The 23,169-nt window shown below is 37.1% G+C and overlaps 1 protein-coding gene and 1 pseudogene across 2 annotated transcripts in view; one reads left to right on the forward strand and one right to left on the reverse strand.

The window, feature by feature from the left end:
- Positions 1-20,594, forward strand: part of LOC308640068 (dnaJ homolog subfamily C member 3-like) — a gene marked incomplete at its 3' end in the record, with an annotated part of 38,799 nt that extends 18,205 nt beyond the window's left edge. Inside the window, exons 2-4 of the mRNA XM_081312119.1 lie at positions 13,592-13,702; positions 17,781-17,905; positions 20,442-20,594. Of these exons, the coding sequence (XP_081168245.1) occupies positions 13,592-13,702; positions 17,781-17,905; positions 20,442-20,594 (389 nt within the window). The remainder of the gene's footprint in view (positions 1-13,591; positions 13,703-17,780; positions 17,906-20,441) is intronic.
- Positions 20,595-21,296: 702 nt separating this feature from the next.
- Positions 21,297-22,368, reverse strand: LOC308640069 (adenosine deaminase-like; annotated as a pseudogene). Its single transcript has one exon. The product of its transcript is annotated as an adenosine deaminase-like (transcript).
- Between the last annotated feature and the right edge of the window lie 801 nt (positions 22,369-23,169).

Genomic DNA, 23,169 nt, shown 5'->3' on the forward strand with positions numbered 1-23,169 from the left:
TTAGTCTTTATGCAGGCTCACTCTGATAGTCCCTCCCCCTGAAAGTCTAGGAGAGATTTTAAGCGAAATCCCCCTATGTATGGGGGCTGAGCTGGGTGACACACACCTGTTTGTTGTTGCAATCTGTCGGAGAGTGGGGGTGGATACTTCCGCTGTCCAAGATGGTGGCCGCTGGTTACCTTAGTGGAGTGTCCCTTGTGGGGGGTGGGGCTGTACCGCTTCCGTCCCAGCCAACAATCCCGAACTCAGCCCGGGGGTCAGTGCGGGCTTGGGCTTGGCTGGTGGGATACCACCATGTCGCAGCCACTTAATTCCCTGCTGACTAGTTAACCCCTTCTCTGGGGCGCCACGCCTTCTGTAGCCTCGGGGCAGGCCGCGCGAATCAGACAGCCTGGATCTCCGGGGTCACACCGTTGGCTTTTGGGATCCCCAGCACTCTATGGTTTTGATTTTTTCTGCTTGCCCCTCCCCAGCGCTGGCTAGACAGGTTTTGTTTTGGCCGCTGATGGGAGGGGGGGGTTGAGGGTCAGGTGCCTCTAGCTCTCCTTTAGTCTTTATGCAGGCTCACTCTGATAGTCCCTCCCCCTGAAAGTCTAGGAGAGATTTTAAGCGAAATCCCCCTATGTATGGGGGCTGAGCTGGGTGACACACACCTGTTTGTTGTTGCAATCTGTCGGCGAGTGGCGGTGGTTACTTCAGCTGTCCAAGATGGTGGCCGCTGGTTACCTTAGTGGAGTGTCCCTTGTGGGGGGTGGGGCTGTACCGCTTCCGTCCCCGCCAACAATCCCGAACTCAGCCCGGGAGTCAGTGATTCTTGGTTTTATTATTTGAGCTTTAGGGGTCTTGTTAAGAAGTTGGTGCCTGCACCAATATGATAGAGCCAATCATAATTCTTAATTTTAAGCATCAGGTAAAAATAATAGACTTATTTGAGTAAAAAATAGGTACAATAAAAGTTGTTTGCATTTTTTTTTTCTTTTTTGAGGTACTGGGGATCAACCCAGCAAATGATGGTATTTAATACCTGAAGTTTATAAACTCTTTGGGATCTACTGTAGAGATTTATTCAGTTCCCTTGAGTTTCCTCCCATGTATATTTGAGGTATACATGCTAATAGACTTCTTTTTATTTTTCTCTTGTTAATTTGTCTTTTGTTACAGGGAATCCCTGTTAAAAAAAAACTATAAAGGGTAGAAAATTATTTCTTCATCCTTACACTAGCGACTTGAGCACTTAAACTAGGACTAGGGTGATTAACTGAATTTTAAATTTCACTTAATTTTAACTGTAGGTTTTAGGTGCCTTAACTTGTTCTCTCATAAGTCATGCATTCCAAATATTGTTGTTGTTATTATTAATTTTTGCTACGGGTACTCTATCACTGAGCTACACCCCTTCAACCTTTTTTTAATTTTTGAGACAGAGTCTTTCTAAGTTTATTAGGCTGGACTAGAAATTGTGATCCTCCTCTCTTCTGTCTCTGAAGTAGCTGGGATTATAGATGGGGGGCCACTATACATAGCCCTAATATGTTATTATTAAACATTTTTCAAAGTTGAAAGAATTTTACAGTGTTCAGTCCTAATAACTATCACTGAGATTCTACCATTAATGGTTTATTTATTTATTTATTTATTAATATTTATTTTTTTTAGTTTTCTGTGGGCACAACATCTTTGTTTGTATGTGGTGCTGAGGATCGAACCCGGGCCACACGCATGCCAGGCGAGTGCACTACCGCTTGAGCCACATCCCTTGTCCCCCATTAATGGTTTATTATACTTAATTTTTAAATACACGTTCACCTGGGCATTTCTTTATCAATCCATTAATCTTTTAAAAATGTATGTTTCAAAACATTAGTACATATATCCCTACATACTTTAACATATACACCACTGACTTTTTCTTGTGTAAAATTTAATATAACATACAATGAAATGTCCACATCTTAAATACATACACTTGCTGAAATTTTATAGCTGCATATACCCGTGTAACTCATACCTATATCAATATTAGAGTATTTTCAGCACCTTCCAAAGTTCCCTATTGCCTCTTCTTGGTCTGTCATTTTTTCCTGCCCACCCAAGTAACTACTCTTCAGACTTTCCCTATAATATACTTAAGCAAAGCACTCTGAAAAGCTTAACATCCTGCTCATTGTAAAGGAAATGTACTTTGGCTACTTAGTTTTCATATGCATCTGTTACACTTTGAGTGTGTGCTCTAGAAATTCAGGTGTTGGAACTTAAATTAATTCCTCAATGTGGCAGTGTTGGGAGGTAGAACATCTTGTAAAGTGTTTGGGTCATGTGAGTGGAGTGCTCATGATTGGATTAATGCCATCTCTCAGAAATAAGTGAATTTTAGCTCTTGTGGAACTGGATTATTTACCAAGAGCTGGTTGTTATAAAGTCAGGCTGCTCCTTGTATTTTGCCTCTTTTACAAACATGCCTGCTTGCCCTTCCAGCCTCTGCCTTGTTTGGAAATAGCACAGGACCCTCACTCACAGAGGCAGCTTTTGTTTTTGGACTTTTTGGCTCCTAGAACTTTGAGCCAAAATAATCCCCTTTCTAAAAAAGTAAATTACCCAGTTTCCGGTATTCTGTTACAGCCACAGAAAGTGGACTAATATGTATTTTAGTTTCTGTACAACAAAACAACTCTTTTGCTGTGGTCTGAATATTTGTGTCCCCATAAATTTAATACGTTGAAACCTAAGTCAGTGTGATAGTATTAAGAGGTAGGACCTTAAGGAAATGGCTGAGCCCTTATGAATGGAACTAGTACACATATAAAAGGTGCCTGAGGAAGCATTGCTCCCTCTGTCATGTGAGGATCCAGTAAGAAGGGACATCTGTGAGAAATGGGTACTTATCAGAAACTGAATCTGCTGGCATCTTGATGTTGGGCTTCCTAGACTCTAGAATTATGGGAAACAAATGTTGTTTATTAGTCATCTAGCTTATGATATTTTTTTTTTTAGGTACCAGGGATTGAACTCAGGGGCACTTGACCACTGAGCCATATAAATAATATATATAATATAAAATTTTGTATTTTATTTAGAGACAGGGTCTCACTGAAAAGTTTAGCACCTTGCTTTTGCTGAGGCTGGCTTTGAACTCGTGATCCTCCTGCCTCGGCCTCTCAAGCTGCTGCAATTACAGGCAAAAGGCCTGTACCATTGCACCCAGCTAGCTTATGGTATTTTTGTTACAGCAACCAAAACAATTTATGTCTATCTTTCTTATTTTATAGCTATCTTATAAGAAATTCTCACCTATATCCTAATTGAGAAAACAGTGTATTTTAAATAGTTACATATCTATTACTGGCTATATTAATTACTACTATTATTCTATCAGTGTTTTACTCAGTACTCAGTTATATAAAGACTAAATTGTAAATGTAAATTCAACAATTCATATTTAAAATAAAAATGAATTAGAAGGGCTGGAGTTGTGGCTCAGTAGTAGAGCACTTGTCTAGCAAGTGTGAGGCACTGGGTTTGATTCTCAGCACTGCATATAAAGAAACGAATAAAATAAAGGTCCACGAACATCTAAAAAATTTTAAAAAATGAATTAGAAGAATGCATTTAATACAATGGATTCAGGAAATTATGTTCTTTTTTATTTGTTATATATGACAGCAGAATGCATTACAATTCATATTATACATATAGAGCACAAAATTTCGTATCTCTGATTATACACAAAATAGTGTCACACCATTTCGTGTCTTCATACATGTACTTAGGGTAATGATGTCTATCTCATTCCACTGTCTTTCCTAACCCCATACGCCCTTCCTTCCCCTCCCTCCACTTTGCCCTATCTAGAGTTCCTCTGTTCCTCCCATGCTGCCCCCACAACCCCATCATGAATCAGCCTCCTTATATCAGAGAAAACATTTGGCATTTAGTTTTTTTGGGGATTGGGTATCTTCACTTACCATTATATTCTCCAGCTCCATCCATTTACCTGGAAATGCCATGATTTTATTCTCTTTTAATGCTGAATAATATTCCATTGTGTATATATACCACATTTTCTTTATCCATTCATCTACTGAAGGGCATCTAGTTTGGTTCCACAGTTTAGCTATTGTGTGTGAATTGTGCTGCTATAAACATTGATGTGGCTGTGTCCCTCTAGTATGCTATTTTTAAGTTCTTTGGGTATAGACCGAGGAATGGGATGTCTATGTCAAATGGTGGTTCCATTCCCAGTTTTCCAAGGAATCTCCATACTGCTTTCTATATTGGCTGCACCAATTTGCAATCTCACCAGCAATGTATGAGTGTACATTTTCCCCCACATCCTCACCAAACTTATTATTGTTTGTATTCTTTTTTTTTTTGAGAGAGAGAGAGAAGAGAGAAGAGAAGAGAGAGAGAGAAGAGAGAAAGTTTTTAACTTTTATTTTTTAGTTTTCAGCGGACACAACAGCTTTGTTTGTATGTGGTGAGGATCGAACCCGGGCCGCATGCATGCCAGGCGAGTGCGCTACCTCTTGAGCCACATTCCCAGCCCTGTTTGTATTCTTAATAGCTGCCATTCTGACTGGAGTGAGATGAAATCTTAGAGTAGTTTTGACTTGCATTTCTCTAATTGCTAGAGATGTTGAACATTTTTTTCATATATTTGTTGATTGATTGTATATCTTCTTCTGAAAAGTGTCTGTTCAGTTCCTTAACCCATTTATTGATTGTTTGTTACGATTTTTGAGTTCTTTGTATACCCTAGAGATTAGTACTGTATCTGATGTGTGTGTGGTAGAAATTTGCTCCCAAGATATAGGCTTTCTTGGGGCTGGGGATGTGGCTCAAGCCGTAGCACGCTCGCCTGGCATGCGTGCAGCTCAGGTTCCATCCTCAGCACCACATACCAACAAAGATGTGTGTCCACCGAAAACTAAAAAAAAAAAAAAAAAAAAGATGTACGCTCTCTATTCACTTCACTGTTTCTTTTTCTGAGAAGAAGCGTTTTAGTTGGAATCTATTCCATTTATTGATTCTTGATTTTAATTCTTGTACTATAGGAATTTGGGGCCTAATCCGACTTGATGGAGATTAGGGCCTACTTTTTCTTTGATTAGGCACAGGTTCTCTGGTTTAATCCTAGGGCCTTGATCCACTTTGAGTTGAGTTTTGTGCATGGTGAGCGATAGGGGTTTAATTTCATTTTGTTGCATATGGATTTCCAGTTTCCCCAGCACCATTTGTTGAAGAGGCTATCTTTTCTCCCATGTATGTTTTTGGTGCCTTTTTCTAGTATGAGATAACTGTATTTATGTGGGTTTGTCTCTGTATCCTCTATTCTGTACCATTGGTCTACAAGTCTTTTTGGTGCCAATATCATGCTGTTTTTGTTACTATTGCTCTGAAGTTTAGTTTAAGATCTGGTATACTGATGCCACCTGCTTCACTCTTCTTGCTTTACTCTTCATTTTTTCAGATGAATTTCATGATTTTTCTGTTTCTATGAGGAATGTCATTGGGATTTTGATTGGAATTGCATTAAATCTATATAGTGCTTTTGGAAGTATGGTCATTTTGACAATATTAATTCTGCCTATCCAAGAACAAGGGAGATCTTTCCATCTTCTCAGGTCTTCTTTAATTTCTTTCTTTAGCATTCTATAGTTTTTATTGTAGAGTTCTTTCACCTCTTTCGTTAAGTTGATTCCCGAGTATTTTATTTTATTTTTTGAGGCTATTGTAAATGGGGTAGTTTTCCTCGTTTCCCTTTTAGAGGGTTTGTCACTGATATACAGAAATACCTCTCATTTATGGGTGTTGATTTTTTATCCTGCTACTTTGCTGAATTTATTTATTAGTTCTAGAAGTTTTCTGGTGGAATTTTTTGGGTCTTCTAGGTATAGAATCATATTGTCAGCAAATAGTGTTTTTGAGTTCTTCTTTTCCTATCTGTATCCCTTTTAATTTCTTTCGTTTGTCTAATTGCTCTGGTTAGAGTTTCAAGAACTATGTTAATAGAAGTGGTTGAAAGAGGGCATTCCTATCTTGTTCTAGTTTTAAGAGGGAATGCTTTCAATTTTTCTCCATGATGTTGGCCTGGGGCTTAGCATAGATAGCTTTTACAATGCTGAGATATGTTCCTATTATCCCTCGTTTTTCTAGTGTTTTTAACATGAAGGAGTGCTGTATTTTGTTGAATGCTTTTTCTGCATCTATTGAAATGATCATATGGTTCTTTAAGTCTATTGATGTGATGAATTACATTTATTGATTTTCATATATTGAACCAACCTTGCATCCCTTGGATTAACCCCACTTGATCATGGTGCATTATCTTTTTGATATGTTTTTGTATTCAATCTGCCAGAATTTTATTGAGAATTTTTGTATCTATGTTCATTAGCTATTGGTCTGAAGTTTTCTTTTTTTGATGTGTCTTTGCCTGGTTTTGGAATCAGAGTGCTATTGGCCTCATAGAATGAGTTTGCAAGTGCTCCTTCTTTTTCTATTTCATGAAATAAATTGAAGGGTATTGGTATTAGTTCTTCTTTAAAGGTCTTGTAGAACTCAGCTGTGTATCCATCCAGTCCTGGGCTTCTCTTGGTTGGTAGGTTCTGATGGTGTCTTCTATTTCATTGCTTGAAATTGATCTGTTTAAATTCTGTATATCATCCTGATTCAATTTGGACAACTCATATGACTCAAGAAATTTGTTGATGCCGTCAATATTTTCTATTTTCTTAAAGTACAAATTTGCAAATTAATTTCTAATTATCTTCTGTATTTTTGTAGTGTCTGTTGTGATATTTCCTTTTTCATCACGTATGTTAGTAATTTGAGTTTTCTCTCCTCTTTATTAGTGTGGCTAAGGGTTTATCAATTTTTTTTGTTGTTGTTTGTTTCAATTTCATTGATTTCAGCTCTGATTTTAATTATTTCCTGTTTCTGATTTTGGTGTTGATTTGTTCTTCTTTTTCTAGGGCTTTGAGATGTAATGTTAGGTCATTTATTTGTTGACTTTTTCTTCTTTTAAGGAATGAACTCCATGCAATGAACTTTCCTCTTAGACTGCCTTCATTGTGTCCCAGAGATTTCAATATTCAGTATCAGTGTTCTCATTTACCTCTAAGATTTTTCAAAATCTCCTTGATGTCTTTTGCAATCCATTGTTCATTCAATAGCATATTATTTAGTCTCCAGGTGTTGGAGTAGCTTTTATTTTTTATTTTATCATTGATATCTAATATCATTCCATTATAATTTGATAGAATGCAGGGTAGTATCTCTACTTTTTTATATTTGCTAAGAGTTGCTTTGTGGCACAATATATGGTCTGTTTTAGAGACGGAGCCATGTGTTGCTGAGAAGAAAGTGTATTCTCTCCTTGAAGGATGAAATATTCTATATATGTCTGTTAAGTCTGTAATTGATTGTATTATTGAGCTTCTTTGTTTAGCTTTTGTTTAGAAGATCTATCCAGTGGTGAAAGAGGTGTGTTAAAGTCACCCAGAATTATTTTCTTGTGGTCTATCTGACTCTTGAACTTGAGAAGAGTTTGTTTGATGACCTTAGATGCTCCATTTTGGGGGGCATATATATTTAAAATTGTTGTGTCTTGTTGATGTATATGGTTCCCTTGAGCAGTATGTAGTGTCCTTCTTTATCCCTTTTGATTAACTTTAGTTTGAAGTCTACTTCCTTTGCTATGAGGATGGAAACCCATGCTTGCTTCCACAGTCCATGTAAGTGGTATGATTTTTCCCAATCTTTCACTTTCAATCTGTGGATGGATGTCTTTTCTATGAGATGAGTCTCTTGGAGACAGTATATTGTTGGGATTTTTGTTTTAAATCAATCTGCTAGTCTATGTCTTTTGATTGGTGACTTTAGGCCATTAACATTCAGGGCTATTATTGAGACATGATTTGTATTCCCAGCCATTTTTGTTTATTTTTGATATTCAACTTGACTTGCTTTCTCCTTTGATTAGTTTTTACTTTAGTGTAGTACCTTCTTCTGATTTTCATTGTTGTTTTTCATTTCCTCTTCATGGAATATTTTGCCGAGGATGTTCTGTAGTGCAGGCTTTCTAGTTGTAAATTCTTTTAACTTTTATTTATCATGGAAAGTTTTTATTTCATCATCAAGTCTAAACCTTAATTTTGCTGGATATAATATTCTTGGTTGGCATCCATTTTCTTTCAGAGCTTGATATATGTTGTTCTAGGATCTTCTAGCTTTCAGGGCCTGGGTTGAAAAATCTGCAGATAACCCAATTTTTTCCCCCCTATATGTAATCTGATTCCTTTCTCTCATGGCTTTTAAAAATTCTCTCCTGGGGCTGGGGATGTGGTTCAAGCAGTAACCTGCTTGCCTGGCATGCGCGGGGTGCTGGGTCGATTCTCAGCACCACATAAAAAAATAAAATAAAGATGTTGTATCCACCGAAAACTAAAAAATAAATATTAAAAAAATTCTCTCTCTCTCTCTCTTTTAAAAAAAATTCTCTCCTTATTCTGTATGCTAGGCATTTTCATTATAATATGCCTTGGTAGGAAATTATTTGTGAAATCATTGCAAACACTGAATGAACAAGTGTTGAACTAAGCATTACTTTTAGGGGAAAATAAAATTGTTAAGTTATTGCAAGCCTCAGGTCACAACATTTTTGTCAACAGATTAAGACAACATTGTTTTCTGTGTGTTTCTGTTAAAATAAATCTTATTTAAAATATAGTGTTGAATCATTAACATTGATCTTCAGCACTATGCTTAGGAGCCTTTTAAAAGTGATGAAATTACCAAGATGAACACAAAAAAATGACACTAATTGCACTAAGGAAAGGACCTTTATTTATAATAGGAAAGCTGAAACAAGGCAGTGTTGCTTGTTTGACTTTAGCTGGGAACAGCTGGCTCAAGATTTTTACTGCCTGCATGTGCACCTGTTCCCAAAACGTTGTAAAGGTGCTTTGAGTACAAATGAATTTTATTAAGTGGGTGAATTCAAATAGAATCTGAAGAGGGCTGCCTGTAGGTATATAGTTAATATATTATGGGCTCTGTGTCTGTGGTTTCTGCCAACCATAAATATAAAACATTCAGGAAAAAAATTAGCATCTCTTTCAAAGATTTATAGACTTTTTTCCTTGTCATCATTCTTTAAATGAAAAAGTATAGCAACTAACAACATTTACTTTGTATTAGGAATTATAGATGTAAAGCTCTATAATTACAGATCTAAAGATGATTTAAAATATACCAGAGGATATTTTTAAGTTATATGCAATTACCATATCATTTTATATAAGGGACTAAGATATGTGTGGATTTTGGTATATACGGAGGTGGTGGTGGTGGTGGTGGTGGTATTGTCCTTGTCGTTGTCTAGGAACCAATTCCTTTTGAATGTTGAGGGATGATTATGCAAATAAACACACATGTATAACAAGCAAAGAGAAAATATGCAAAGCTACTATAGTCTTTGTGTCTGTAAGTGGTCACAAAGTCTATTGATATTTGTGATTTCCTTCATGAACTATCTGTTCTGTACTTCTCTTGCCTTTAGCTAGAATCTCTGCTTCTGGCTCTTCTAACTCACAAACTTTCCTAACGGAAGAGTCTTAGTCTTAATTGTTCTGCCTGATTTTTGGTTCCTGTAGTTTTTCAAATTGACCGTTAGTATTGGGCATGCAAGTACTAAGATGTGCCCTGAAGGATCTCTTGAGTTCCTCTTAGCCTGCTTTCCCTCTACTTTTTACCAGCAACCTCATTTCCCCTTGGTAACTGGACCAATTTTTCAAACCAGTTAAATTGGGCAGTTTTTTTTTTTTGCCTGTAGGTTTCAGTGGCACTGGGAATACAAAATGTCCAGGCGGCAGTCTCACCTTCCAATTCGTAGGAAATGTGTGTATGTGGTAAAAGCAGTTAATCCCTTGGTTTTACCACATACGTGTAATGTGCACACTGCATACCTCCTTTGGTGTGAAATGTGCTCTTTGATGAGATAGTGCTGTGTGAAATACTGTGATGGTGGATAATGCATTTGGTGTCTGTGAATGGTGTGCTGGCAGAAGCATTTTAGGCAAATTCATATCAAAAATATGAGAAGGAAATCTATTATGGAAGAGAATTAGGTAAAATAAGTCTGCCCTTGCCCTGGATGTTTCCCTCTTTCTACCAGAGATGCCATATTGGGAACCCAATGTTGTGCTCTGGTGTTGGCAGATTACATACCAGCAGTAACTTTAATAAGGTCAGCTTTGGTTAGGACTAATTTATGGGTTTGAACTCATTCAAAGCTTCCATCTTTGTCACCAAGGCCATTTTATTCATGGGTCCTTTGTATAAGTTGAGTGATAAGCATAGACAATGTCATTTTATCTACCTGATGCCTTTTATAGTTGATGTGTCCACTTAGTGTCTGATAATTAAGTACTGGTACTTCAGCTTCTACTACTCCAGGATCCCATCATTCCCCTGAAATCAGGAAGCCCATCTCAGTGGTGGCATCCCTTCATAGTCATAGCTGTTATATATGGGAGTAACCATAGAGCTTTGAAAAGGTTGCAGATGGGCGCTGGGGATGTGGCTCAAGCGGTAGCGCGCTCGCCTGGCATGTGTGCGGCCCGGGTTCGATCCTCAGCACCACATACAAACAACGATGTTGTGTCCGCCCAAAACTGAAAAATAAATATTAAAATTCTCTCTCTCCTCTCTCTCTCTCTCTCTCTCTCTCCCTTTTTAAAAAGGTTGCAGATAGTCTCTCAGCAATATGTTTTTTAGTGCTTTAATAAAGGGAGTGTCTTCTGGATTGTTTCATGGAACAAAGGTCGGAGGTTGGTGTGTAGGTGACAAATGATAAATCTAGTCCAACATTCCTATCTTTCTCAGCAATTGGATCCTTCCTCTTGATAGGCAAACTCTGGAATCTCTGCCTTATTAAATGTAAACCATTATTAATCCATATTCCTGTCAGCCTACCAAGTAAATGATAGAGCCAACTCTAGCTGCATGAGTTAACACATTCCATATAGGATCTTGAGTATAGGATCAGATCATAAATATTTTAGGTTTTACAGGCCACGTGGGTTTTGTCACAACTACCTAACTTTGTTGTTGTGACATAAAAGCAGCCAAAGATAATATGGCCCATTCATTAATAGATATGACTGTGTTCTAGTAAAATTTTATTCACAAAAACAGTTTCTGACCTCTGCTCTAGTAAGTGTGCACTGATCAGTGAGTTAGACCTAGTATTGTGTTTCATTTCACTTTTCTTGGTCTAGTACCTTTAGAATCCATTCTCATACATGTTCTGTAGGGTTCTACTTGTTTATCAGCAAAGACTTTTGCTATGTCCTTTGGATCATAGCATATATCTGTCTCTCAAGAGCCTGCTGAGATTTGACTCTAATTATAGATAATAGGAGTAGTCATGGTCAGTTTTGAGAATAATGTGTCCCCCTTTTCAGCCTTCTTCCCTATAAGATTGTCTTATGGTTTTTGAAATAGTAGTTTGAAAGGCTAGTCTTCTCAGACAAGGAAGAGAGGCTTATAAGGACTTGAGATTTGTTATTTTTCTTTGTTTTAGTATTCAGAAGAATCAACCTCACATTGCAGTCTTTATTTTCACCATTTCTGCCATATGGTTAGGTATGGCAGGTACTTGGCCTTCTAAGACATCTGTCTCAGCACTTTGTTATGATCAACCATAAGTGGTGATCTCATTGTGATTCTAGTACTTAACAATGGATTACCAACATCTCCTTTTCCATTGTCAAGGAGCTCAGAACTAACTCAAGTTCCAAGGGTACTTCCAACTCAATCCTCAAATCGCCTTTTGTGGGTCTGTCTCCTGGGAATTCCAATACCAACTGTGTATTAGTTTGGGTCCATTCAGGAGCCAAAGCACACAATAATATGAAAGGGAAGACTTACTGTAAAAAAATTATTAAGATATGATAGGAGAGTAACACAGGATGCAAAGAGAATGCTAAAAGATATTCCAGAGCTGACAGATCCAAAGAAGATCCAACTTGGGATAGGGGCCCCTTTCTCAAGGCTGGGATTCAGGCCTTATTGGATAAGGTATAGTAGTAGCCTTAGTTTGTTAATGGTGAAATTGGCTGAGTTGTTGCCATAGTAGCTGGGCAGATAGGAAACAACCCTGTCAGGTATAGGTGAGCCAAAGCTGGTTGGTTTATTTGTAGAGGTGATTGGGAGCTGCTGTGGGTATGTGTAGCTAGAATGTGCCGTGTCCTTGTTATGAGGTGCCTGGGCCAAGGCTGACAGGTTTCTGGGGTTGGGCCTCTGGACACATGGCCTCTGGCTAGAGCAGAGCAACACTGGATGTCCTCCCCATACATACCATGTAGTAGAAGTGGCATAACAGACCATGTAGCAGGAGCCAGAAAAAAATAAAATGCAGCAAACAGAACCAGGAAGTGTCCTTCCTGCAGTTCTCTTCAGTGCCCTTTACTGACAGAACATAACATTGTGCTCAGTGTAAAACAAGAAATGCTTAAAAACTCCAGTCCATTAATTTAATGCAGCTGCTGAAGGAGGAATTCAGAGTTGAGAGGAAATTTGTGATAATTGGCCTGGTCAGTCAGATCATGTTATTCTATTTAAGATGCTTCAGTAGTACCCTCTCCCCCCTTTTTTTTTAACCAAGAGAAAAATCCCAAACTCTACATAATCATCCCGCTATTTCTGTGACCTCATATCACTCTCTGTTGGCTCTGCTGCAGTTGTCCAGGCCTCCTTGCTGTTTCTGGAACATGTCCGTGCTCTCCTGGCTTAGGGCTCTTACACTAGCTGGTTCTTCTTGGAAAGCTTTTTTCCTAGATCTCTGCATGATGAGTTCCTCACTTTCTTTAAGTCGCTTTGATGTCAGCTTCTCAAGGATGCCTGCTCTTGACCCCCTTATTTACTCTGTCTGGCCCCATCACCCTATACTCTCAATCCTCTCAGATCACTTGACTTTTTCCATAGTATGTATGTATGTATGTATGTATGTATTTATTTATTTATTTATTTTTTTTGTGTGTGTGTGTGTGTGTGTGTGTGTGTGTGTGTGTGTTGCTGGGGATTGAACCCAGAGCCTTATGCATGTGAGGCAAGCATTCTACCAACTGAACTATACCTCCAGCCCTCCAAAGTACTTTTTACCTGACATTATTTACTTACTAATTATTGTCCATCTCCTCCCACCATAAAGTCAGGTACACTTATCCCAAGTACTTAGAACAGTGTTTGGTGCATTATGGATGCACAGTAACTTGAATGTTAAGATGAGATTCTAGCTTAACAAAGTAGTTCTAATTTTATTTGAAATATTTTCACTATGGGTGTTAGGCAATTATTTTAGTTTGTATACTGGCTATAATCTTTTGACTGGTTAGGTTGATATGGGTAAATTTTGGGGCTTCTTTTATAAAATGAAGGGCTGTTTGAGTTTAATGGTTACTTTCTCTAGGATTTTTAGCTTCTGTGGCTTTTCTCATAACAGTAGATGACTAAGCCAGATAACTAAGTTTTGTTTTTGAGAATTAAATTTGGCTCATAGAAAATTAACTGATTATTTATTTATTTTTAGGTGCTGAATGTGGAGTAAATGCAGATGTTGAGAAACATCTTGAATTGGGCAAGAAATTACTTGCAGCTGGACAGCTAGCTGATGCTTTATCTCAATTTCATGCCGCAGTAGGTTTGTATTATAAACCAAATCACTCAGTGGCTGTTTTAGTGAATTCTAATTAGTAGCTCTTTTTATGGATAAAATTTCAAATAAGGATTGTTTCATATTAAAGAAAACATTAAAGATATTTGCAGGATTCTGGATGAAATAGATTAATAAATCTTGAACGCATATGTATCCAACATAAGAGGTAATGAGATTTACTATAAGTACCAAGAATAACTCAACATTTTGACAGAATACTTAATGTATTAAATCGTTTTCTGATTTCTTACACAGACTTCACCTAATACAGTTTAATTTTCATGATGTCTTGGGCTATCAGGATGGTAATTACTTTGATGCCCTTGGAAGATTCTGTGGTTCATTGACTCTTCAGTATTGGTCAAATTCCAACCACTCTTGATGCTGTTACTTCTTTGTGCTTACTTGTGTGTGTCTGTAGCATCAGATGTCATTGCAGCTTTTAATCTGTTAGGACTGAGAATGAGATGACAATAAATAGGTTAAAAATGAGGGCTTGAAGGGTTTTCTTATGAGTCACTGCCTAAACTTTTATGTGAGGATTTTTTGATATTGACTTTCCTTAGAGCCCTTTTTTATTTACTCGTACATTTCATCTTGATTTGTGATAGTTTAAGAGAGACTAGTCAACTACTCAACAGGTAAGGAGGTAGTTTATTTTTCATAAGTTACACTTGTGCTTCCAAAGAATTATAATTTCATTGTTATTTTACTATAAAAACAAAAAGCAGGTAGGGATTGGTCTGGCAATAATTTTCTTCAGCTTATATTTTTATTGATGTAATTAGCTCTCTGGAATAATAGGAAACATACATTTTAATATTTTTCTTTATCATTTGATAATGCTGTGACCTTGGTCTAATTGTGTAAGACAGTCTAGATCTAAATAAATTAGCTGCAGATTCCTAATGGTTTTCAGTGTGCCACCCAAAGGAATTTATGTGAAGATTAGGTGAGAATAATGAATATAAAGTTTTTTTGGAAGATATAACCATACATATAAAATATATAGTAATAAATCTAAATTTTTTTTGTCTCTAGAGATTGGCTCTTCTATATATGAGTTTGATGTGTACCTAAGAGTTTTCTTAACTATGTGGAGTTTCCACTAGGAATTTTGTATTTCAGGGATTAACTTATCTTGATAGGTAGTAGTTACTTGGCATAACAATTTGCACAAGTTACTTTTCTCTAAGGGCCATTTACTGTATGACCACATCACTACTAAGTCTGCACTTTTTCTTGTGATTCACTGTCATCAGAGCTGCAGTATGGTAATTTAAATTATTTTCAGTTATTGTCTTCAAAAAAGCATTTCTTAAAATACACAACTATTGCTGTTAGAATATTTGCAGAAATTTATACTTAATACCTATTCTGTACTTTATGATCTGCTTTTTAAAATTTTATTTTGTTTTTATTTATTCTTATTAGTTATAAATGACAGTAGAATGTATTTTGACATATTGTACATATAAACAGTATAACTTCCCATTCTTCTGGTTGTACATGATGTGGAATTACATTGGTCATGTATTCATAATTGCACATAGGAAAGTGATATTATCTGATTCATTCTACTATCTTTCCTATTTCCATTCCCTCTGCCTTACCTTTATTCCCCTTTGTGTAATTCAAAGTATGCTTTTGAAGTCTCACATTTAGCAGAAATGTCAGGGGCTATGGAATATTGTTAAAGTAATTCCAGGTAACTATTTTTGGTTTACCAATGCAATATAAGACCTTGAGATGACTCTTCTCCAAAATACTCAGTAAAATATCACTCACTGAAAGATGTAAACAGTAAAGGTGGTAATTGATTGGTGAAATTGAGTAAAAAGGAGGATTTGAAATACTGTTAGTACATTCTAGATTTGAGTAGGAGTGTTATTTCATTATGATTTGGCAAATAGCAGTGATTCAGTATAATCTCTGAGGAACTATACCAGTTTAAGAACATTTATCATTTTATGTAAAACATGGATTATTCATAATATAGGAAATAAAGTTTAAACTTTATATGATGGGAATATTCAGTATATTAAAACATACTGAATATATATTGGCCTTTTGGATCTCTTCTGAGGTGTTTGTGTTTATCAGAAAACAACTTTTTCAGAGCTTTGAAAATATAAGTTATTTGTGATATCATCCATGTATTAGTGCATTGCTTGATTACAAAAAAGTTCATTGAATGTTTATTCACTCACTGAGATGGTTATACATTCACTAAAATGTTTATACTTTTCAACTTCTGAATATGGTGATATACTTTCTTTTAACTTCTGTGATTAGGAAATTGCTATTAGTATGTAATAGAATTTGGCTTGTAATAGTATATTAATGGTTTATTTTTTATTATAATGCCTCTGAGTTTTTTTTAATAGTTAATGAATATGAAAGTAAACTGTGTTCATTGTGAAACATTTTGGAATATATGGACAGTAGAAGAAAACCTGGTACCTCTGCCTAGATAGCTGCCTAGACATGTAGCTCTCAGGTGCAACTATGGTCAGTTATGCTGACCAGATCTGTGAAATTTTAATTTATTGCACATTCCAAATAAAATATAAACTGAATTGAAAATATTCTATATCAAGCATGTTCTAACAATTTGTTTTGCTTTCCTCAAGCTAATTTCTTATGTTATAAGAAATACTGTATACACAGGCTGCTGGCTTTGCTCTTCTTTCTAAGTCTTTCAAGGGAAATTGATCAGGAAAGAAATTTCAGGGACACTTAGCTGGGGTCATATATGAAATTTGTTTGTAGATTTAAGGAAAATCCATTTTCATTGTTGATACTCCTAAATTCTTTTTTTCAAAAAAGACTATTTTACTTTTTTATTCTAGCATGAAATATATGTAACAAGATTTACCATTTTGTGATTTTTGATTGTATAGGTCAGTGGCATTGTGTGTTCACATTGTTGCACAACTATCACCATCCATCTCCAGGATTTGTCATCCTAAACTAAAATTCTGTACCTATTAAATAGTAATTTCCCATTTCTGACCTCTCCACCATTCCCTGTCAGCTATCATTCTGCTTTCTATGAATCTGAGTAATGTAAGTCTCACACATAAGTGGAATCATAAAACATTTTACTTTTTTTGTCTTGGCTTACTTCACTTAGCATAATGTTTTCAAAGTTCATTCATGTTTTAGCATAAATCAGAATTTCATTTCTCTGTAAGACTGAATAATATTCATTGTATGTATATACCACATTTTGTTTATTCATCCATTGATGGACATTTGGGTTGTTTCCAGTTTTGGGCTATTGTAATAATACTGCTGTGAATACAGAGGAACAAATATATATTTGAATCCTGCTTTCAACAGTTATTTATATCTTCTTTTTTAATAACAGGCATCTAATGGTCGTAAAGTAGTATCTCAATATGGTTTTTTTTTAGAATTTTTTTAATATTTATTTTTTAGTTTTCCGCGGACACAACATCTTTGTGTGTATGTGGTGCTGAGGATCGAACCCGGGCCGCACGCATGCCAGGCGAGCGCTACCGCTTGAGTCACATCCCCAGCCCTCTCAATATGGTTTTAATTTGCATTTCTCTAATGGTTGGTGGTAGTGAGCATCTTTTCCTGTGCATACTGGCCATTTACATGTCTCCTTTCATGTTTGGTTTTGTTTATAGGTTATTCTCTCATCTTGTCCCACCTTTCCTTGGCAGTACTTCACATAGTTTTCAGTGCCATTGACAACTATTCAGAACCATAATTTTAAATAATCATGTACTATCCTGCCACATACATTCCCCTAATATACTATTTCCTAGATGATAAGTCTTTCAGGGGTGGAACTTGCAGGTGTTTTTTTTTTTTTTTTTTTTTTCCTCTTGGGTGGAGGTTGGTGTTGGGGTGGGAATCCAGGGCCTTGAATGTGCTCTATTACTAAGCTGTAACCCCAGCCCCTTCATGACTCATTTTTGATGAATAAATTATTTTCTTAATGCCTTTCTTAATAGCATTATAAACTCTAATACTGTTCAGGTGATTTAATTTTTTTGAATAGAGTTAATGATATTATTTTTATTTTCAGATGGTGATCCTGATAACTATATTGCATACTATCGAAGAGCTACAGTCTTTTTAGCTATGGGAAAATCGAAAGCAGCACTTCCTGATTTAACTAAAGTGATTGAATTGAAGATGGATTTCACTGCAGTAAGTGTATCTACACTTTGTTTAAAGGGGAGCTTAAGGAACTTGGAAGAGGTCTTTTTTTTTTTTTTAAGTTATAGATGGAAACAATACTTATTTATTTTTATGTGGTGCTGAGGTTTGAACCCAGTGCCTCATACATGGTAGGCAAGTGCTCTACCACACAGCCACAACCCTAGCCTCTGGTCATTGTTTCTTATTGTGAGAATTGGAAAGCTAGGCATAACCAGAGCATATCAAAGCTACTACTGGGGACAAAGAGAAATTCTAAGTCCCTTGAATTTCTGGGTATAGTGTCATGTACCTTTAGTCCTGACCACTTGGAAGGCTGAGGCAGGAGGATCTCGTGATTCCCAAGATTGAAAGGCTGCCGGGGCAACATAGGGAGAAATAAAACATATAGTAGTAACACAAAAAAAACAACGAAGTCTGTCTGGGCATGGTGGTGCACACCTGTAATCCCTACTAAGGAGGCTGAGGCAAAAGGATTGCAAGTTTGAGATCATCCTGTCCTACTCAGTGAGACCCTGTCTTAAAATAAAAAATAAAATAAAAAGAACTGGGGGATAGAGCTCAGTGGTAGAGTACCTCTGTGTTCAATCCCTCAGGAAGAGGCCTGACAATAATATTAGCTTTGTGGTTTAGAAACACAAATTTGTGTGGAGATGGAATGTAGGGGAAGATGTGAGGGAGGCATGAAATAAGGGGCTGAATTAAGAGGCTGTCATCTGTCTGAAAAGTTTCAGTTAAGACTGTAGCAGAAAGAATAAAGAGGGAAGTTCAGTTAAGTGGTGATTTTTGGTGAGGATACCATGAGGAGTTAGCAGGGCTCTCCCTGGAACCAAGGCACAAGCTTCCGAGTTGTAGAACTTGCAGTCTAATGTGATTCTGTGAAGATTGGTATGTCACTGTAAGAGCTGTGATGTGTGCACAGGGAACTCATTGGATGGAACCAAGTTGGCGCTTTCCGAGGCAGAACAGATAGAACCAATGACCAATTAGATGGTTTCAGAATTAATATGGTGACCATTTAGTATTTATATCCTGCCATACTTCAAAAAGGATTTGAGATAACAATTATATATGAAGTGAATGTTTGAAATATTTTCATTTCTTTAAAGGTGCAGTTCTCAAGTGTCAAATTTTTATTGAATCTGTTAACTCTACACAGCTAAGCACAGTGTTTCACAAAGATTAAGTAGCTCATTTTCCTAGTGTTAGCTATTAGCTAGTTGAAGTAACTTTAATTTTGCTTTTTACATGTATTGATGTATTTGACAGAGGATTAGGGAAATTTTATGTACTGTAAAATTGATGAGTGGAATATCAAGGTGATTTCTGTTTTCTGGTAGACATTGGTCATCAGAGAGTTGATACTGGAAGAGATGAGATTATGCTCATTAGAAAAGGAGGAATATTAGAAATGAAAGAGGAGAGGCACTGTCCTTGTTATAGCAGAGTAAATATTTGCATTGAGAGTTAATATAAAGCAAACCCATTTCTGGATCTTTGATAAAATCTCAAAATAATACAACTTTCATATTAGTGGCAGAAAGTATTTTTAAAAATTGAATATAAATCACATACCACCAAAGTCAGTGTTTTAAAGTATTCAGTGGTTCTTAGTATGTTCACAAAGTTGTGTAATTATCATCACTGTCTAGTTCCAGGATGCTTTTGTCACCCTCAAAAGAAACCCTGTACCTATTTGCAATCACTCCCCATTTCTACCCTAGTCCCTGGCAATAGCTTATCATGGATTTGCCTATTTGGGGATATTTCATAAAAATGAGGGTGTTTTCAAAGTTCTTTCATGTTGTAGTATGTATCAACACTGCATTCCTTTTTTTTTTTAAATATTTATTTTTTAGTTGTAGTTGGACGCAATACCTTCATTTGTTTTTATGTGGTGCTGAGGATCGAACCCAGGGCCTTGCGCTTGCTAGGTGAGCATGCTACCACTGAGCCATACGCCAGCCCAGGCATTCCTTTTTATGACTGAATAATAAATAATTCATTGCTTGGATGTATCAAATGTATTTATTGATTTATTAGCTGATGGAAACTTCAGTTTACATCTATGAATATTCATATACAAGTTTTTGTGTGGAAATATGTTTTCAGTTTTCTTGGATAGAGCAAAATGTATTATTTTTTGTGGTACTAGGAATTGAACCAAGGGGTACTCTACCACTGAGTTACATCTCCTGCCCTTTTTATTTTGAGACAGGGTCTCACTAAGTTGCCTAGATTGACCTTGAACTTGTGGTCCTTTCTGTCTTGGCACCCCAAGTAGCTGGGATTACAGGTGTGTTACTGCGCCCAGTGAGAAAAAAGTATTTTTAAGGAGGGACACTTTCACAAAAATTTTATATATTCATTGATTCCAGGAATTATTTTTAGTGCCAAGTCAAATGAGCATTGGAAGAATATTATTTACATCATTATCTTACTGAGTTTTATTCTTTGTATTTTAAAGAAAGTTTAGAAATGAATAGTACTCAGGACAATTCTCTTTTTTTTTTTTTCTTTTCCCTAGGCAAGATTACAGAGAGGTCACTTATTACTTAAACAAGGAAAACTTGATGAAGCAGAAGATGATTTTAAAAAAGTGGTAAGTTTAATTTGTACCTGGCTCTATGTATATGTTATTTTGAGAGAACATATTGGGCTTTTTTTTTCTTTGTATTAAGACATTTAGTAGTAATTCTATAGCTAAAAAGGAAAATTGTCTGATTTATTTATATAAGAATCACAGGCTTCTGAATTAATATTTGGTGACTGACATCAAAGAATGACCTTAGTTGGAGGGTAAAGTGCATACAATCAATATATGATCCTAATTCAGTTTGTACAGATAACTTACTCTGTTTTATCCTAAGACTCTAAAAATGTCTGCTGAGGTATTCTTTTTTTTAAATTCTTTTTTAGATATAGATAACAATAAAGTATATTTTGACATATTATGGATACATTGAGTATAACTTATTTTAATTGGGATCCCATTTTTGCAGTTGTACATGATTTGGAGTTTCACTGGTTATATATTCAAATATGTACATAGGGAAGTTATTCCTGATTCATTACTGTCTTTCCTATTCCCATCCCTCCTCCCTTCTTTTTATTTTTTTTACCAGCCACCAGCTGCTTTATTGAGCACCAGATTTTCAGCAAGTATTGTGTAGGGGGAGGGTTTCAGAATCATCCATGGCATTGGCCAGAGCCCTGGTCCCTGCCCAGGGCACATAAACAGAGGAGAGATGTGGCCATGCCAAGGTCTGTGTTTATGTAGTCTCGAGAGCATCAGTAGCTTTTAAAATCTTTGTCTTCCTGGAAGGAATACAGGTTAGAGTGTAGCTTGATCCCAGAGTTGTGAAGAATCCATCTACAGAGCTCAGAAGATGGCCCTGCCATCATCAGGGGTCCTGCCCAGAAGCATCTTATAGGCTCTGTAGAGCTGGTCAAGGAGCTCCTTCTTCTTATCTGCTGAGAGGAAGCTGGACTTTGCTGCATTGATGTTCACTCACTTAAATTCCTCCTTGATGAAGACCATGTTCTGTTTCGTCATCTGGTAGTCAGGGTTCAGGGTAGACTTGAAGATGAGCAGGTCATCTGTGTTGAGCGAGTAATTGGCCTGGTCATTCTTGAACCCAATGACTGCATGCTCGGTTTTTGCCTTCCAGGCACCTGTGGGGTAGCTAGACCAAGGGCAGACCTCAAAGTGTTTTCCTGCCACAGCCTGTTATAAAGTTACTTGTCCTCCAGGGCATGGTAGCCATGTCCCAGCCTCTTGGACTTGAATGTCTCCAGAGCCTCTTGCACCACCTCTGCAGAGCCTACCTCCCTGGCATGGGCGGTGTGATGGATGCCACTCTTTACCACCTCCTGGTAGGCCTCCACATGCCCTGGAAAGAAGCTGCTTCCTTTGATCTCTTCACCAGCCAGGTTGATGACCACCACAGTATGCTGCTGGTACTTCTTACACAGCTCCCCCACTTCAAGGGACCTGCACATGCAGCATAGGATGGACTGCACCTTGATCCCAAAGGCTTGCTCCCACTCCTTCAGGCCCTTGTCTACTATGTCCAATACCTCATCTGGGGTGAGGTCCCCTTTGGTCTAGTTCTAGGGGATCGGTTCCACTTTGGAGTTGGCCAGCCAGGTGTGGGCTATAGCGCACCTCTTCATATACCACGCCCTCTTTGGCTTTCATCTCCACAAACATGTAGGTGATTCTTTTTATGGCCTTTCTGAAGCCTGTGATAGCAGAAAAGTAATACTCCAGCTTGGCTAGAGACTGTGGCTTATTGATGCTAATGAAGTTCTGTAGCTCCTCTGCTTTGTTAGCTGGGGAGGGCAATCCCTTACTTCCTGCTGTAGTATAAGATGGTTTTAGGCTTGACAGCCCCATCAAGGTGGACATGCAGTTCTACTTCAGGCTTGCCAAAGGTGGGCTTCTGGGTCATGGTGCCAAGCTTGCACCCTGGCGCTGCTCCCTCTGCTGAAGGTCAGTGGGTCTCCTATGGCCATCATTGCTGGTGGCCCACCATGTTCTTCCTACCTGTGTCTAATCCAGTGGGTTAAGGATGAATCTATTCTTCCCTCTCCCCCACTCATTGTGTGTGCATCTGTATATCAGAGAGAACATTTAGCTCTGGTTTTTGGTGATTGGCTTATTTCACTTAGCATGATAGTCTCCAGTTCCATCCATTAACCAGCAAATACCATAATTTCCATTCTTCTTTATGGCTAACTAATATTCCATTATGTATATATATCACATTTTCTTAATCCCTTCATCTGTTGTAGGGTACTTAAGTTAGTTCCATAGCTTAACTATTGTAAATTGAGCTGCTGTAAACATTAATGTGGCTGTGGCACTGTAGTATACTGATTTTAAGTCTTTGGGGTATATAACAAGGAGTAGGATAAATGGATCAAATGGTAGTTCCATTCCAAGTTTTCTGAGGAATCCCATACTTCTTTCCATAGTGGATGCACCAATTTGCATTCCTGCATTCCCACCAGCAATGTATGAGTGAAACTTTCCCCCCACGTCTTTAATAACATTTATTGTTATTTGTATTCTTGATGGTTGCCATTCTGACTGGAGTGAGATATGGGATCTCAGTGTAGTTTTAATTGGCATTTCTCTAATTGCTAGAGATGTTGAACATTTTTATATATTCTTTGACCATTCTTATTTCTTCTCTGAAGTGCCTGTTCAGTTCCTTTGCCCATTTATTGATTAGGATATTTGTTTTTTT

The sequence above is a fragment of the Spermophilus citellus genome, assembly GCF_964194105.1.
Source record: "Spermophilus citellus genome assembly, contig: SCAFFOLD_549, whole genome shotgun sequence".
Classification (NCBI taxonomy): Eukaryota; Metazoa; Chordata; class Mammalia; order Rodentia; family Sciuridae; genus Spermophilus; species Spermophilus citellus.